Here is an 18,601-nt window from a genome sequence, read left to right on the forward strand (position 1 = left end):
AAAAAAAAAAAAAAAAAAAAAAAAGTAGGCCTAAGGATGAGTCAAAGAAACAGAGCAACACTTCGGTTTGTTCTGATTTGTGCCATGTATTCAAAGTGACATTTTCCTTTGGTTACCCATTATGTATCCAGAGTTTGTAATACTGTAATAGATGATTTGGAAAATGGACTTCAAGCAGTTAATGGCATCAGGAATGACAGACTCTACAGAAAATCCTTTATGAAGTCTTCCAACTAAAAACTCAAATGAGAAGAGACTGGCATAAATTGTCCTAATATTGACATGAATAAGACAAAACAATCTTAACTCTAATGTTTTCAATTTTTTAAAAATTAAAATGAGTTAGAGGCTCATCAAGAGTTAACAAGCTTTCTTCAAGAAGTACAAAGTGGCAGGCTAGAGGAGGGATTCAAAGACCTTTGAAGGGAATACTTTAGCAGATTCTGGGGGCAATTAATTTCAGTGTAGAAACAAAAAAATCAGCTATTCTCAGGGAAAACATCAAAAACAATTTTTTAAGTCAACAGAGGTAAAACAAGGTCAGGGCTCTCCAAGGATATAATAAAGAACTTTCATTCATAAACAGTCTAACCTACTGACTTGTAAGGAGAACTGGCCTATAGTTCAAAGAAAGCACTTAAAATAAAAAATGAAAGCTATACATTTGGCTGTAAATGCTAACAACCTAAGTAATAACAATAGTCTTAATGACTTACAGTAGGTAACATTTAAAAAGGTTTTTCCTTTTAAATGTATCAGTTGAGATGGTAAAAATAATTACTGTAGACTGAAGCACCATGTAATACAATAGCCACTCAAGACATAAATCAGAGTTTTATTAGCTTACAGAGAGATGACACAGCTCTAGGACAACCCTTATGTCTAACTTAGATGATGAGGAAAAATACACTGGATTACTAGCTATTCAGGAGTTCTGCCAATACATATCTGTAATAGAAATAGAGAAATGTACACATGGAGGTGCAGTGAGCCCTTCCAACAAGAAACAATGGGAAGTGGCACTACAGAGAGAAGGAAAATGGAAACTGACGACTGAGGGGCTACTAAATATAATGAATACGCTTCCTTTTAAGGGGGATAACTGAGAGTTGGCTAGTCCACATTGTGGCAGCACATCTGATGGGTGCACACGCCCCTTTGTGAACCTAGCATTTCACTTTTAAATATGTTTATGCTTCCCACTCTGCTACCTCAAATATGAGGTATGATTTTAAAATACACACATGTTTAAACTTAAAAAGTTATTATAGTAAAAGGCAGACTGCCATGCTGTGCACAGTGGCGCACGCCTGTAATCCCAGCACTTGGGAAGCTGAGGCAGCAGGAGAGCTGTGAGTTCGAGGCCAGCCTGGGCTACACAGTGAGATCTGTCTCCAACTCCCTCTTACTCTGAATGCTCTTATCCCATCATTTTTGCCACTTTCTGAAGCAATTCTGGAAGTCTTCCTTTTTGTTTACTTGTGCTGTTGCGGCTACCTGCATCAATTCAAATTGTATACATTTCATGATCATCTTGATTTTAGGAAAGAGCTGGAGGTCACATGATATCATTATCTGGTAATAAGGTGGATGAAGACACACTGCAGTGTTTTTATGAACCTGCCTTTCTGTTGGAAGGCACCTGGCAGCAACATTTACTGTATGTTTGATCACACCCCCTAAAGATACTCATAAAAGACAACTTCCAGAATTGCTTCTTAAAGTGGCAAGAACAATGGGCTAAGTGTGCTCACAGAAGGGACATTAATGGGAATGTGTGTTTTACTTTAATACATTTGAAAATCTAGTTATTCACTGTATTTTTGATCACCGCTTTAGAAATGCTGACTGTGCAAAAATACAGGCCGGTCTTCTTTAAAAAAACAACAAAAAACTTCACCTGGGGATAAATAGGAGTGACTGATATTCTAAATAGGTTTCAATCAACTGGGTGGGGGGCCAAGGTTTTAACTGAACCTTTCCAGGAAATATCCCTGACCCCCACCCTTACTGAAAATCCTTGTACTTGCTTGCTATGTGACTTGCTCCTCCATTCGACCCCATTTAATCAATATTATCTGGGTAAGTATACTTGTAATCTTATTGGCTAGTCATGGTTTTGCCCCACCTCATGCCCACCTTGTAAATTTCCACTGGGTCTTACAGTTTTGTCCCACTTTGTTCCTGTCCCACAACATGGCTTTGCTGTATAAAACATCTTGGAGAAAGGGGGTGAGTGGGAAACCCACTTTCCAGTCCCCCTCTGTCTCTCTTAGACAACTTTCTTTCTCTCAATAAATTTTTCCTACTCTTGAAAACAAACAAACAAACAAACATACTTCGGGGGCTGGGGATTTAGCTCAGTGGCACGCAAGCACAAGGTCCTGAGTTTGATTCCCAGTACCAGAAAAAAACAAAACAAAACCAAAAAGAATTAAAAAACTTCAGAAAAAAACAAACTTCACTCTCACATAAATAAAAGCTAACTGATATTCACATAGTTCTTCTAATATATACTTCTTTTAACAATGGAACAACAACAACAAAATTCCAAAACAACAAAAACCAATGTATCAATATGAAAAGATAACAGCTTCCCTATTCTTTCTAGTCATGTTTTAATTCCCCTTTCAGTGTTTCCAAAACACAACAAAATATGTCAACAACAGGAGTCAGAGATGCAGTTTAGTTACTGTGGCCATGACAAGTGATACTGCTAGAGAAAATTGGTTTGTTAATTTTTAGTAATGAAAATTGTTTTAAGGCCTATCTTGGGCCTGACATTCTGATTTCTCTGTAGATCTTTAAATAAACTGAAGAATACCTTTAGAACACAGTTGCTGTTCACAAGGAGATTCCCTGGCTTAATGTCTCGATGTAAAATGCCAGCTGAATGCAGATATTTCAAACCTGAAATAAGAAACAGATTTAACTGTAGGTATTTAATTTCCTTTTCTCAACTGATGATCTGGGAAAAACCTTAGAAGGAAAGTGAGTAGAGAATTTTAAATTGTTCCCTAAATAACTTCATAATGAATATTATTAAAAGCCTGACTTAGTCCCCACTCAAAAAACTGTAATTCTGCTGCAGTAAAATGTCATGAAAGGTTTGCGTAGTCTGAGACAATGTCTATAATTTAAAAGATTACACAGGTTTGAGCATAGATAAGCTTCTTAGACTCCGGATTGAAGACTGACCATATGAATATCCTTTAACTGCTCATCAGTGTGGTTTCTGGAGTCCTGCCAGTGATACTCTCAACCTATGATTCTGAACGTGCCCCAACAAAACACTTTACATTAACCAACAGGGAGCCTTGCCCAGGAGATTCTTGTCGGTATGACAAAATTCAGGAGCTTGTCCAGTTGTGTCAGTAGCGTCCTTCACCACCAACAATCAAGAGTGTAGTTCATCATTTTTTAATACTTTTGCACCTTCACTGCTAAAAGTCACAGTGTGAAGGTTGAGCTTTAAAAAAAAATATGAAAAAAATATATGAGAAAATGAAAAAATAGAAATAAAGTGTTTGTAAATGGGGAGGGGAGGAGGGGGTGAAGGGAGGGCAGGGACAAGGGGAAAAAATGAGAACCAAGACCGGTCATGTAAAGGTACAAGACCCCAATGATGAATGTAACTGTACTGTATACCTAAAATGTACCAATAAACTCAATGAGAGAAAAAAAATAAGTGAAAAAAAATGTAGCAAATCATAGTCTCCACAAGTGCAAAAAGTGCCAATAATCTATCTGCACCATTTTCCCCTAACATAGAAAATCAATACATTTATTTGAGGTGAACATCCTACTTTTAATATTGTGTAATGTGTTTTAATCCTTTTGGCAGATACTATTCAGATTCTCTAAAGGATCTTTTAATTCTATGAATTCTGTGAAAAAATGTTATTTTACTAGATAAGAAAACGGTTTCATCTTTAAATAATTCTTCATTGGTAATAGCTAACTCCTAAAGGACACAGCTGATGGCCAGAGGCATCAATTATGCTAGCCCAAATCATTTCTCAGTCAAGTCGGTTCTCTTAAGCTTAGAGGTGGTCTGGAATTATTGAGCTGACTGTATTTACTGGTCTTCTCCATTTGCTTTGGTTTTAAGTGTATTTTCTTTCTCTATATTGGACTCAGCTATTCCAGCCAATAGTATGACAGACTCAGCTACTGTTGGTTCACAGAATGGATGTCATCTATGGAAATAGTCACGTTTTAATTTAGTTATTGAATGTCACACACTCCCATTCTGTGAAGAAGTAAAGGCTGCTTAGTGGATTTATCACAAACCACTCTTCTTATTTACCTTCCTAGATTAACCTCCTGAACTGTCTGATGAATTTCACAGGATCTTCTCCTCCATCACGAAAATAAGAACCATTTTTCTGGTCACCTTAAAAACCTCTTTTTTAACATCAAATATAACAATAATAAAATGCACCTTGAAAAAAGGACTTTAGGGAAGAAGAATGCCTTGGAAGTCCAGATTAAAGTTCAAATAAAAAGCAAAGCGTTTCATATATGTCATGATACTGTCTTTGTTTTCATAAAGAAAATCTTACCTCGCAAAATCTGATAAAGAAAAACTTTGACATGATCTGAGCTGAGTGGTTGAGGAGAGACGATAATTTTATGTAGGTCACTCTGCATCAGTTCTGTGACAACATATCTTGAGGTTTTAAGTTAAGGAGAGTTCAGAGACTTCAACCCCCAATCCCTTTTAAAGAATAACTTCCATTTTCAAAGCTGGATAAACTTAAGGAAAGAAAGCTTCTAGATAGCATGACAGAGGTGACAATTCCAGCCTCCATCAGATAAAATATTGTCCAAGTTAAAAGAATGTACATGTTAAAAAGTTAGAAGTAAACTACCAAATTATTTTCTTATGATCAGCATTTATAAAAGAGATAATATTTTCCTTAACAGCCAGGCCAGAAAAAGCGTGAAGACAAAATAGTCTCAAGGTCTACTAAGATATGCAACTAGATCGTCCTTTAAATCCACCCAAACATCTCAAGGTCTACCCAGACATGCAACTAGGACACCGTTTGAATCCAAACAAAAAGGGAGGGGGGGCCGGTGATCTCATCCTAGGTCACCTTGGAAAAAGACTGCAACTCATCAATCAACTATAGTTTAAATTACTTTACAAAGTCCGACATTTCCAAAGATGTGTAAAATGGTCAGCTCAAATCCAAGTCACTCCATAATGCAAAGAACTTAATTCTTTTACTATTTAACTTTGTATAAATTTATCAAACTTGGCCTGATGGCACATGCCTGTAATCCCAGGAATTGTGAGGCTGAGGCAGGAAGACCACCACAAGTTTGAGGCCAGCCTGGGATATATAGTGAGTTCAAGGTTAGCCTCAACTATATAGTTAGATTCTGTCTCAAAACACAAACAAACAAACGTTTATGAAATCTCCTTAATAAATATCAAGTTGCCTATGCTCTGTATTCTGTTGTAACCTCTGTGTTTTGTTCACTTGACACATAGCAGATGATCAAAGACTGGATGGAGCCTGGGGAGCCACAGATATATGGAATTCCAAACTCTGGCAAAGCACATGAATGTTACAGACAGTAAGGAATCATCTTTTGGTCCATCTAGGACAAAACAGATTAATGTTTTACTACCATGGCTGTACTTAATACTTATTAAAATTCTGGGTGGAAGCAGGGTATAGAGGCACATACTTGTGAGTAATCCTAGCACTTGGGAGGCTAAGGCAGGAAGACTGAGGCCGGCGTGGGGCAAATAGTGAGTTCAGTGTTAGCCTGGTCTCCAAGACTGCATTGTACAAAGACAAAGTGGGCAAATCTTATGATTTAACTATGACTTAAGGCAATTTCCAAATGTCAACATGGGAGCAGGGAGGGTAATTAACAGTAGCATTTGACACAGTTAAAATTTGCTCCTCTTTGAGGTATTTTCTTTAAATGGTGTTAGGCTATCAAGCTTCTCTTCTTTCCTCTCATGCCACTTAATGCTGAAATGCCCCAGGCTTGGTTCTCCATTCTCACCTTCTTGGGTATCAGAATCCAGTTCTACTCCTTTAAATATTATCTATGCTGAAGCTGCTCAGACCAACAACCACTAACCTTATCGTTATTCTTGGCATTTATCTCTCCTTCTCTCTCCACCTCTCCCTTGTGAAAATCCTGTTGGTTTTACCTTCAAAATTTAACTATGATTAGGTCACTTTTTGTCATGTCCACTGCTATCAATGTGGCCCAGGGCCCCTAGGTTTCTAAAACAGTAGGCAGAATAATTTTTTTACTGATTTATTTTTATCTGTATGTTTATATATAGAAAATGTAATGTTTAAAGACTTGTACAATACTTTAATCTTTGGTTTTATCATTTAGGTTCTTTCTAAAGACATCCACTTGCCTCATAATGAAAGAGAAAATGTGATTTGGCTTGTAGTATTTTCTATAGGACAGTTTTCAGTGACATCTCAGAATTATTCTATAAAATGACTCAAAGGATATTATCAAAGTTAAATTTAGCTTTTCCTCTTGTTTTTAATGCAACTTTTATAAAAAAATTTCAATACAATTTGAAAGGATTAGTGACCACTGTTTAACTACCACCTAGATTCTATACTTAACTATTTTGCCATATTATTTCTATTATACACTCACCCATTACTCTTTCCATCCATCAGTTTATCTAATTTTGGGGTGCATTTCAGAGTGACCTTTTAGGATAAGGCCAAACTGTGCCACTCTTCTGCAAATCCTTTCCACTTCATTTTCAGTAAAAGCCTATGTCCATCAAATGGCCTTAGGGTTCATAAAAAATCTGGTCTTTTTACTTCTCTGACAGCTTCTCCTATCGCTCTCCTCATGGTCGCTCTCCGAGGGGCCTTTGTTCCCTCTGCATGGTTTGTACCTCCCAATATTTACCTACCTAACACTTTCTCTTTCAACTGATGCCCTACCTGGACCAATCCATATCCAACTGTTACCTCCTTGCATAGTTCTATGACTTCTTTCTCCTTTAGTACTTATCATCCTATATAACTTACTCATTGTGTTTATTGTCTTTTTAAAACTTAACCTTTTCATGAAGGCAAGGGCTTTTGTCTATTCTGTTCACAAATCTACTCTCAGAACAGGACCTGTATATACCGAGCACCTACCAGGCACCAGGTGTACTACTACCTACCTTATTATCATCTCATGTATAATTTATGGCAACCCTACAAGTTTGGGTTCCCAGGTGAGGAAACAGGCTGACATCTTCCTATGGTATTGCATTATCTTTTATATAACGTTAAGCACTGATTTAGTATTCCTTTTCATGAAATACATCATTAGTTGAGCACCCCTCATCATTGGGTGTTTAGGCTATTACTGCTTCAATATAATGTAGCTCTCTGGAGCTCTTAGAGCTTTATGGTATTGCTTCATGAGACAACTTCAATTATGTATAAATTCTCTCTTGGGTTAATCCATTTCTCCAAAAAGTGTCCTTTAATCTTCTGCCATAGGAGGTACAGGTCAGGCTGCCACAGATCTAGGAGCCAGAGCCAGAGACACCATAGCTAACCATGCTGTCTTCAAGAACAAACCTTTGGGGCCAGGGATTTGGCTCAGTGGTTCTGCTGCCTGCCATGAAAGCACAAAGTTCTGAGTTTGATCCCTAGTACCAAAAAACAAAAACAAACAAACAAAAAAACCCAATAAAAACAAAACAAAACCACAACAAAAGAAACCTTTTCTCTCCTGCAGGGATGGGGAAGATTAGGACATCTTTATTCTTCTTACAGAGGCTTATAACCAGTCTTGTGTTTAGATCTACCTGTCTTCCTATTTTCTGAGGTATTTGATGTTTCCAATTCCTAAGGCTTTTTGATGTCCTGTAACAAGAATTAACCTGTCTCTGGGTGCACACCACTACCAGTTTAGATTTCTGCCTCTTCTCTGAATTTTTAACACCTTATTGACATTGTGGTCTGCCAATTGTGTTTTCAGGTTGAAATCATTTACATGTTTATTGGCCACATGTATGTACGAACATGGCAGTAAGAGCAAGGGCAAGCTGTTTCTATCCTTTGCTTAATTTTCTACTGGGGTGGTAATTATTACTTGTAATCCATTATGAAGGATATTAATCCTCTTATATATACTGAACCCCTGCAATCTCAATCACAGGATAAAGACAGAAAAAATATTCCTATTTGCACCAGTAGGTCTGTTCTTTGGTACTGGGGATCAAACTCAGGACCTTGCACTTGCGAGGCAGGCAGTGGGACCACTGAGCTAAATCCCAGGCTCTGAACCAGTAAGTCTTTTTTTTGTTTGTTTGTTTGTTTTTTTGAGACAGGGTCTCACTATGTAGTTGAGACTGATCTGGAACTCACTATGTAGCCCAGGCTGGTCTCGAACTCACAGTGATCCTCCTGGCTCAGCCTCCCGAGTGCTGGGATTACAGGCGTGAGCCACCATGCCGGGCTTTGAACCAGTAAGTCTTAATCAGAAGCCTCACTATTCTCCTTCCCTCACTCCCACCTGGTACTGACAACTGAACCCAGGGAGCACTGAGACACATCTTAATCCCCTCTCCTCGTTACGTAGTTCAGACTGGCCTTGAATTCTCTATGCAGGGCAGGTTGGCCTAGAACTCGCAGCAAACCTCTTACTTTAGCCTTCTGAGTGCTGGGATTATAGGTGGGCACCATGCCCAGCTCATTCTATTTTAGGTTACAGCAAAAAGCCTCAATATTCTCACTCAATATGAACCAAGAAATGGGCCCTCAGCAGACAACAAATCTGGCATCATCTTAGTTTTAGACTTCCCAGCCTCCTGCACTCCAAGAAATAAATTTCTGTCATTCATAAGCTACCTAGTGTATGGTATTTCTTTTGGTAGCAGTCCAAATGGACTATAATAGTTGTCAACTTGAAGTTTTATCCAGGAAAAAATAGTCCTACAGAAAGAAAGTACGAATAAGTACTTATCTGTATGAGATTGTCAGTCATATCTGCCAAGTTTATTGACAATTTTTTTGCTCCTGCCAGCAATGAAAAATTCCTGTATGGTTATGAAGAGCAGGCTATATTCTATTCTGCCTCACATATCTACAAACCTGGCAGCCAAGCTGTGATGCCAGGATCTTCAGTGTAAGTAGTGACAGTTGGTATGCATGCAAGCAGCAGAGAGAAAACATCTTAATTTTCAAGTTATCAGGTTGAATTCAGAGTGCTGACACTTGGAAAATCTTGCTTTGACTTATGAAAGGAACAAATTGGTACAAAAGCAAAAAACAGAGTAAGTATAAAATAATGTTATATGTTTTCTTCTAACAGTGACTACATTTTCAAAGAAAGGGGAATGGAAAACCTTGGAATAGGCACTATTCTACTTTATAACTACTTATTAAAAAAATTCTACTTTTTTTTGGCATTATAAAACATATCAGGCCAGGATGTTGATCACCCTAGACTTTAGGAATGTGAACTGACAAACCAGACTACTTTTTGACCAACTACAGTTTCATATGGGTTCAACCCAATACAAAGTACTATCAAGTATCAAAAAATTTGGGTAAGGCTTTCATAATCAATATAGAGTATGGTTTTGAATAAGTCAATTCCTCTATTCTAAAGCCACATCCAAGTGTCGGGGAATTAGCTCAGTGGTTCCACTGCCTGCCTTGCAAGCACAAGGACCTGAGTTCGATCCCTGGTACCAAAAACAAAACAAACACCACATGTACATAATTTCTCACAAAATACAAACCAGCAAGAATTTCCTCTACTACACAAATGACTATATCACTATTGTTTTTAGGATCTATAAACTTGAAAAACCTTTCACTGAATCTTCTATTAAAGTATTCAGGAAAAGAGTTTAAAAGAATGTTACTTTCATATCTCTGCTTTAGAAGATGACAGGTTGAGTTAGAAAAAAGGCAAGTAAATAAATTAACCCAAAAAGTCTAGGGCAAAACACATAAAGCACTTTGTTACCTTTCCATTTTCTGTTTTAACTTTGTGCAGAAATGCTTCTTTTTTCATTAATATCTTCTAAACACAAAAGACTAAAGGCATTCTAAATACAAGTGTTTTTTTTTTTAAACAAAGTAATTAAAATATCCTCTTTGCTGAGATTAAATTTTGTCATGCTTTAGTTCTGCAAAGTAAATTCTTAGGGGGAATGTTTTTTTTTTTTTTTACTACAGGGATAGAACAGTGTTTTCTTCACAGAAAACAACCTAACAACCAGGCCGATCTTTTAAAATTTTCTTTGAAAAATATAATTCCTGAATTTTAAAATTTAACACTATTATCTGAAAAATTTACAGACACATATCCCACTTTATAGTAAGGTTTCTGCTTTGCTCTAGTAGAAATCCTCTGAAGTCTCAATCCCCAGCATAATGTCTCCCAGATGTCTCAAATAGTTGCCATGCCAACTAAAGCAGCTTAAATTAAATGAGGGGCTGAAAAGGCACCTGCATCACTTCAGGTCTGTTGCGCATTAAATAAAGCTCTCTTGACAGGGATTCAGAGGTGCCATTAACTTGAACAGCATCTATCTGATTATTGTTTGAGTAATTCAATGAGGGTCTCCACAGAAGAGTAAAACAGGGTGCTCTTTTCCCTCTTCTGCTCTTTTAAATGGGCCAGCCTCTCCAACAGCTGGTGTACCCACTGAATCAATGACTTTGTTACAATCTGTTAATTTACCATTGAGTAATGATAAAACTAAAAAGCCAAAGTTAAGAGTTTTCAGGAGAATATTAGCAGATTAACCATTTCCCCTATTAAAACTTGTTATTAAAAATATGATTGTTAAAAACATGGTGCATGATATGGCAACCTCAAATGATTCGAACAGCCTTGCTATAAAATAAATTGTCACTGATTGCAGCAATTAGTTAAATGGCTTCATGAAATATGAATTTCAAAATGTACTGATTTGCTTCAGAAAAATGAATGATGCAAATGAACAATTACAGATACACTGGAGCGGGAACACACTGCAGCTCTGATGCATCAGGTGCCCAAGAGAAACAACAGTGCCTGTGTTCCTTTAAAGAACTAATCCTTTTTTTTCATTAAAGTTAACACTTCATGGTTCTTTACTGCTTTTTCAGTATCAGTTACTGTAGATCACCACTCAACAGAAAAACATGGGCTAGAGAGGTTATGCGATTATCCAAGGTCACATTCCCAGTTAACATAAAGCCATAGCTACTTAGGTTTCTTGATTCTTAGTCCACTACATCAAGCTGCTTCCCAAACAAGTTTGCCTTCATGAGTCTACATTCCTTCTTTTCTTTTTTCTTTTTGGACTGGGGATCAAACCCAGGGTCTGCGCATGCTAGGCAAGCATTCTACCACTGAACTACACTTCTTACCCCACTGTTCCCATTTCTTAATCAAACATCATCACACTATGCAGATTTGAAATGAACAATAGCTGAATTCTGTGTTTTTGTTTGTTTGTTTTGGCACTGGGAATGGAACTCAGGACCTTGCACTTGCCAGGCAGGCGCAGTGCCATTGAACTAAATTCTTGGCCCCAAATTCTGTGTTTTTAATTATGGACTATGAGGAGAAAAAAAAAAAAAAAAGATAAAGTACGCAAACTTTTTAAAAAGAAAGCTACAATAAATCATCTCATCTAATTCTCATAATACCTTGACACAGATTCAAATCTAGGCTGTAATGAATGTTTCTGAAATCTAACCCTTTGCTTTTTTAGTGAAGAAATATCAGGCTGATAGGCCAAACTGATAGTCCTTTTGCCAGTAACTAAAAAAAAAAAAAAAAAGGTTAAAAATCATAAGTTTTTGTTGTTGTTTTTTATACTTCACTCTCTGCCTATCTCTTTTTACCTTCTGAGTATTCAGTTCCTTCAGGTCTTATACTCTTAGTCCAACTATAAAATTAAATTTGTCAATTTAAGAAACATTTCCCCTCCATCTATGAATCATATATGGTCACTTAAATAGCTTTGTATTTTTTAAATGGATGAGAGGAATTTAAAATATTGTTGTGTGTAAAAGGGAACAACAGACTCTAGGCCAATTCTTTGTGTTACAGAGTTGGGCTAGTGACTCTTGATAGGCAAAAAACAATAAACAACTGAATTAGAAACTGCTGGGGGAAAGAAAAAAAAAAAAAAGGACTGGGGATTTAGCTCAGTGGTTCTGCCACCTGCCTCGCAAGCACAAGGTCCTGAGTTCGATCCCCAGTACCACACACACACACACACACACACGCGCACACACACACACACACAAAAAAAAAACTGCTGGAAATACAGGGCAAGCATTTGAAAAGAGGTTCAAAGCCAAGAATATAAGTTTGGGACTCATTAGATAACGTAAAAATAAAGCAGTGATATCTCTACTTTCTATTAAATGAAATCCACCAGACATTAATTTTGCCTTTGGTTAAAATCTTATTTTCTTTGTAAGATTTTAAAAATTGTTTTCACTTTCCCCTTCACATACCAAAAAAAAAAAAAAAAAATGGATACTTCTGTTATACAAGCATATCACCATAATAGGCTATAAATTCAACCTCACAAGCATCATCTTTCAGAACTATGTCCATCAGGGTGAACAGCAGAGTTGTTAGTGCAAATGACAAATGTAAGAAGAAAATCTTACTAGCCTCTCATAAAAGTTGCTCAGGAAGAAAATGTCCTCATGGAAGACATAATTAGAGACAGGAAAAAGCAAGAAACAAGGAATCTTCAGAGGATCAAGGAAATGAGGTGCGAACATATGCCAGATACCAGAAAGACAGAGAAAAAAGGGGTGTGTTTAGAATTAAAAATGGATTTGTCCAATTTTCTGAAACAGAAAAGATTATGGGCAAGAAGACTAGGAAACTAATCTACAGCCTGGCAGCCAACTACACTTAGTGCAGTGCTGGGCCTCCCTTGACCTCTTGTTCCAATTAAAGCAAATGTGAACTATGATCAGTATTTTTTTTTTAACGGACCTCTATGATGCTGTATCTATTTATTTTAGGAAGCAACTTAAGAATGCAGGATAATCAGCCTCATGCCAGAAATCCTGACTACCCCAACTGTCAAAGATAATTCTGCAGAAAAATTACACAATTACCAGAGAAACAAATGCTGACATCAAATTCTGACCTTCAATTATGAGTAGGATGATTGAGTATTTTTCTGTTTTTAGAAAGTCATGATTACTGAAGCAGTCTCAGAGGATGCAGGACTGGTGCCAATAGCATCTTTGTTTAACCGTCATCATTAGCATCAATATATACTGACTGGGTACCATGTGGGTGTTGAGTGCATGCTACCTCAATGATTAGATAGAGAAAAAAGATAGACGCATACAAGACAATGAAGAAGTTAGAAAAAGACTGACATTGGAATATAAAAGTCAAGTAGAGATGACTAGAGAGAAGTGAAAAATTTTATATAGACATAGAAGTTTGACCAAAAAAGAGAAACAGCTGATATTTTTCAGTTTTCTATGTGTTAGGTATCCAGTTTTAAATTTATTTTTGCCTAATCAGCTCTGAATTATGGTAAAAAAAAGTCCTATTATAACCACCATTATATAAAGGAGCAAAGAGGTTTAGAAAGGTGAAGGAACTAGTCAAAGGTCACAGCTTAGTATTTAGTAGAGGTGCCCTTTTCTAAACCTGTACTTTCTCTTTCCAAAGATCAAGTACACCTCAGAAATATAAAACCACAGACAAAACTTAGAACAAAATAAATCAGAAGGGAGAAGGCCCGGAAACTTTAAAATAAGGACTTAAATAGATGTAGCAGTGGGAGGCAGTATGATGTAGGCTTTGGAGTCAAAATGATCAGGATTATAATCTTGCCACTTACTAGCTTGGTAACATTTGGCAAGTTAAACAGTCCCTCTGTCCCTGCATTTATAAAATAGGTATTACATCATCTAGTACACAGGATTACTGCAGCATTTGGATGTCACATATACATGTCTGCCAGAAAGGAAACAGGGACTAGGTGATAGATGACCCTCATCTGCACACACCCCACCCTCAGCTGCCTGAATTACCAGAATGGTTCTTCTGAGCCACCAGAGCCTGGGGAACAATGCCTGCTCTGCTAGGACATGACACACCCAACACACCTGCTAGGTCACAGTGCACCCACAACAAAACATTAGTTGTTGTTAAAAAGGCATGCACTCAGCCATTCACACTCCCCCAATCTTATGCCCTTCTTTGCCTCACACTATCCAAGCCCATTTCACTAACCTCCAACCCTATCTGTGAAGACCCAGCTCAGCAAACCTGACTTGGCCTCTCCTTTGGAGTTACTCCTTCAACCCCAAATTCAAGCAAATTACTTGGGTTGTAACAGTTTATCTAACAGTAGCCATTATCATCCTCATTGAAAGGAGGAAGGGTACAGTTTGTTAAATATCAATATGCCAACTGCTTTCCCAAAAGTCCTAACATACATTAACAGCCCTGTGAGGAAGAATATTTCCTTTATTATCATTGAGAAAACTTGAGGATCAGAGAAAAGCAACAATTAACTTTTTTCAAGGTCAAAAAGATGGTAAGAGACTGTGGGTGTATGTATGTCAGGATTTGAATTGAGGACTGCATGAAAGTCCATGATCTTTGCCACAATGTATGACTGTGTTTTTATTTCTTCCAACGTTTATCCCTGGGACAAATGCAAAAGAAAAAAAACAAAACAAAACAAAATGGCAATCACTCAAAAAAGCTCCTTTAGGCCAGTGGTTTTAAAAAGATCATGCAACCTCCAAAGGATATCACCACTGAAGGAAGTGGAAAATTTTATTCATTTCTTATTAATGCAGTCTCATGTGGGTTTTTGGCACTGAAAAACATTATGTTGATGATAGTCACATTCCTTCAGAGTTCATTCATATGAAGACAAAAAGTCCTTTATTAGACCAAGGAAAGTTTTTTACAGCACACAGCATTTTTGAGAAGTAGCTACATGGTTGGTTTTGTACAGAGTAGAAACTCAAGGGAATAATTAAAAGTGCAAATCTCTGCGAGACCTCTGTAAACCTCCACATGGGGGACTAGTAGTTTTGGTAATGAACTTCTAGTCACCTGAAGAGTTTCTCTGTGTTGAGCTCTGAGTGGTGAAAATGAAGTTATCAGATTAGTATTCTGCAACCAATTAATATCCTTAATAATCTACATTAAAAAACTCAAAAGAATCCACACACATACATGCCCAAACAAAAACACACATAAACCCCAAAAACTTTGCTTTCTCATGCAAATCATTTCTTTGAAATGCCATTTCAACCTGATCCTTTTTCTTCCATTTGGTTCTCTTGTTACCTCTTAAGTAATAGATCAATAGGAGGAAAAGACTGATTAAACAAACATGTTTAATGAGACAATTAAAGGTAATTATTAGTCCTAGTGCCAACTGTGTGATTCAGTGTTCTTGCTTAATACTTAATAATGACATGCAAAGCGTATGCAGAGAGCAAGGCAATAATACATAAATAAAATGTACTCTGGGTGAAATATAGATTTGTGGTAGTGTGTTATAGGTCCATTAAGTTTCCGGAGGTACTGCTTTCAAATTGAGTCGATAGCAGGAGACTCAGCTGGTCTGTGAAGTGGCTAAAAGCCCTACTGATTCTCTATATCCTTCAATTAAGGCAACTTTCATATAGTTAGTGGCTTCTGAAACCCCTAGATCTTCATGTTAACACATACCTCCTAGTGTTTAGCAATCTGAAAAAGTAGAAATAAAGTCAGGATAGTAGACTCTGACAGAAAAGATCAAATAAATACAGTCCCATGCGTGCCCCTAAACCCTCACACCTGAATTAAATATGTCAAGCAGCTAATAATCAGAAGGTTAACCAGGTTAAGCAGTTCAGGAGAATGATAATAGGGTTCTGAGGCTTTTCAAAAGCACAAATTAGGTGTGGCTCTGTAGTTATTTGATATTACCATTTAATAGTTGAGAGCCCTGAAGGTATTTTATTCCCACCAGCTGGGAAGTTTTAGAGATGTGTTTATTTTTTAATAGAGAGGTGAAGAGACTAGAGTCAAGCCTTTGAATTTTTTTTTCTTCACTTGAACACAGATGTTTCAAAGAGCTGGTGTGAAAAGTTGCTCCAACTATAGTGACTCTCTTCAAAGCAAAGAGGAAAAAATATTCCAACTGAGCTGGAACTTTAAAGAGTTTTCTAAAATAACCTTAGGATCTGTAATACCTTAAAGCCTAGGCAATCTTTATGCAGACAAGGAGGGCTTTCAAAGGAACTATAAAAGATGTGATGACTATTACGGGGGGGATAAGAAGGATAAGTGCCACATACTGTTCTTAATACTGTATCCATCCATTCCTATTATTTTAACCCCCAAAATAAATCTGAGGCAGGTACATTATTCTATTTTTATTGAGACAGATAAATTAAGAAACTTTCTCAAGATCACATAGGTAGTAAGAGGTAAAGCTGGGATTAAAACCTAAGCAGTCTAGGTACAAACCACAGATTTCCATTCTACTTCTTCAAGATAGCAGAACGCTGATGAAATGGGCCCTGAATCAGCCATAAGGATTTTGAATAAAGGCATGATGAAGACCTTACTACTACTTACTACTCTTTGCAATATGATAGTAAGTCACTGCACTAAAAACTTCTGTCAGGCTGCAGATCTAAGGGATGATGAGAGTATGATACAAAGAAAAGAGAAGGGTGCTAATTTTAGAGACTGCTGTTAATTATGCCCCAACAACAAGCCTTTGTAGGGAGAAGAAAGGGAGACTCCTGGTAGGTCTAGTTTCTTAATGTAAGAATACTCTGGGAATACAGGATAAAGGTCAATTTGCCACATTCCCATGTTCAGGGCTGTTTTAGATTTTTTCTTACCACTCAGACAAAAAAGAAAGATAAAACTGATTCATTACACAGTATTTAGAGAATCAGTAAGAACTGGAGTTTATAAACTACCAGGAATAAATTTGTATTACTGATTGATGAAGTGTTATGCAAACATGTCATAACAAAGCACTGCAAAGTAAGTGTTTTAGTAATAGCTAACCATTCTGGACAGCTCAAGTCGTGCACATGTATGAAAAGGTGTAATACTGTCTTATGTAAACAGCTACCTATACAGTTTAAAATCTCTCATGATTTAGAGTTCAGAATTACACTGGGTATGGATGCATTCCTGTAATCCCAGCACTTGGGTGGCTGAGGCAGGAGGACTGTTCCAAGCTCAAGGCCAGCCTGGGCTACACAATGAGTTCAAGGCCAGCCTGGAATACACAGCAAGACCCTGTTCTCAAACAAAACAAAACAAAAACAGAAACAAAAAGCGAAACAAATTAGAACAGGCTGCCTTGCCTGCTTAACTGAAGAATACATTCAAAGATTTACGTGCAGTGAGCTACTGATGTTGTATGAAAAACTGTTAATGCTGTATTAAAAGCTTTCAAAAGCACAAAATAAGGGCATTTAACGATTTAGCTGGGCTGAGAAAAGAAAATAGAGAATGTACTGCATCACATTATTTTCTATAGAATACATATGAAGAGAAACCTTTGAAAACTCAATTTTAATCCCTACACACTCTTTACTGATTTCAGATAATGGAAACCGATCATTCTTTTTCCATTTCATATTGGACAGAAACCAACACTAAGTCAAATTATTTTACAATATCCAACATTATCAAGTAGGCTTCATGGGGATTTAGCTCAGCGGTGCCACCGTCTGCCTCGCAAGTGCAAGGTCCTGAGTTTCAACCCCAGGACCCCACAGCACCCAAAAATGTAAGGATAGTCAAGTAGGCTTCATATTGGTCAATAGTTCTATAATTTTCCCCCTTTTCTGTATAAAGAGTTCTTATCTTAATGTTGGAACAAATGAGTTAGGTGACTGGCTGTTCCAAAGGACACAATAAATTCCTCATTATCTGCATACTAGAGTTTATGAGAGGCTCAAGCCATGAACCAGTACATGATAAATACAAGAATGAGTTAAAACATGCTTAAACTCATTTTAAGCACTAATTCCTGGTTGAAAGAAAATTCCACAACCATAAATATGTGAAGCTTAATAAAATTGCTTTCCTCACATTTTTTTCTTCCAAAATCAGTTCCATAAATAAAGAAATTTCAACCTAGATCTTAGACATGAAATTGCCTGGTGTGCAATAAATGTGGAAGTGCTAAACAGTATGGATAAGGAGAATACTGTTTATGGGTTTTGTTGGTTTCAAACAATGCTTTTCCCATGAAAGAAAAAGAGCAATGTGTCACAGAGAGAGAACTGTGTTCTCTTGTAATGAATGGTCAGCCCTAAATCTCATCATCATCTTTGCAACAAAAAGCATGGATGACTTTGCAACTAGAAAAAGTCAGTGTGTGCTTCAATTAGACTCACTGACCTTTTCTAAAACATGTCTGTGCTTCTCTATAGAAATCAATGGAATAAAAGGTCATTCTGTTAAGATGTTTGAATACGGCAATCTCTCTTCCAGGCAAAGGCAAATTCGTTTTCTTTTGAAAGCACCTAATTTGTTGTACACAATGTCAAAAATAAAAAACAACCTTAATTGCAATTTAAAGTCAATTTTACCACCAGAAAAAACAAAAACA

The 18,601-nt window shown here is 37.0% G+C and overlaps 1 protein-coding gene across 2 annotated transcripts in view; it reads right to left on the bottom strand.

Moving 5' to 3' along the window:
- Nlk (nemo like kinase) overlaps positions 1 to 18,601 on the bottom strand; it is a 145,216-nt gene that overhangs the window by 26,830 nt on the left and 99,785 nt on the right. For both annotated transcript variants that reach the window (XM_010642338.3, XM_010642339.1), the window contains exons 4-5: positions 4,566 to 4,672; positions 2,825 to 2,910 (exon numbers count right to left, since the gene is read on the bottom strand). In XM_010642338.3, coding sequence (XP_010640640.1) covers positions 2,825 to 2,910; positions 4,566 to 4,672 — 193 coding nt within the window. The remainder of the gene's footprint in view (positions 1 to 2,824; positions 2,911 to 4,565; positions 4,673 to 18,601) is intronic.

The sequence above is a fragment of the Fukomys damarensis genome, unplaced genomic scaffold (assembly GCF_012274545.1).
Source record: "Fukomys damarensis isolate Sample0158 unplaced genomic scaffold, DMR_v1.0_HiC HiC_scaffold_13, whole genome shotgun sequence".
Taxonomy (NCBI): Eukaryota; Metazoa; Chordata; class Mammalia; order Rodentia; family Bathyergidae; genus Fukomys; species Fukomys damarensis.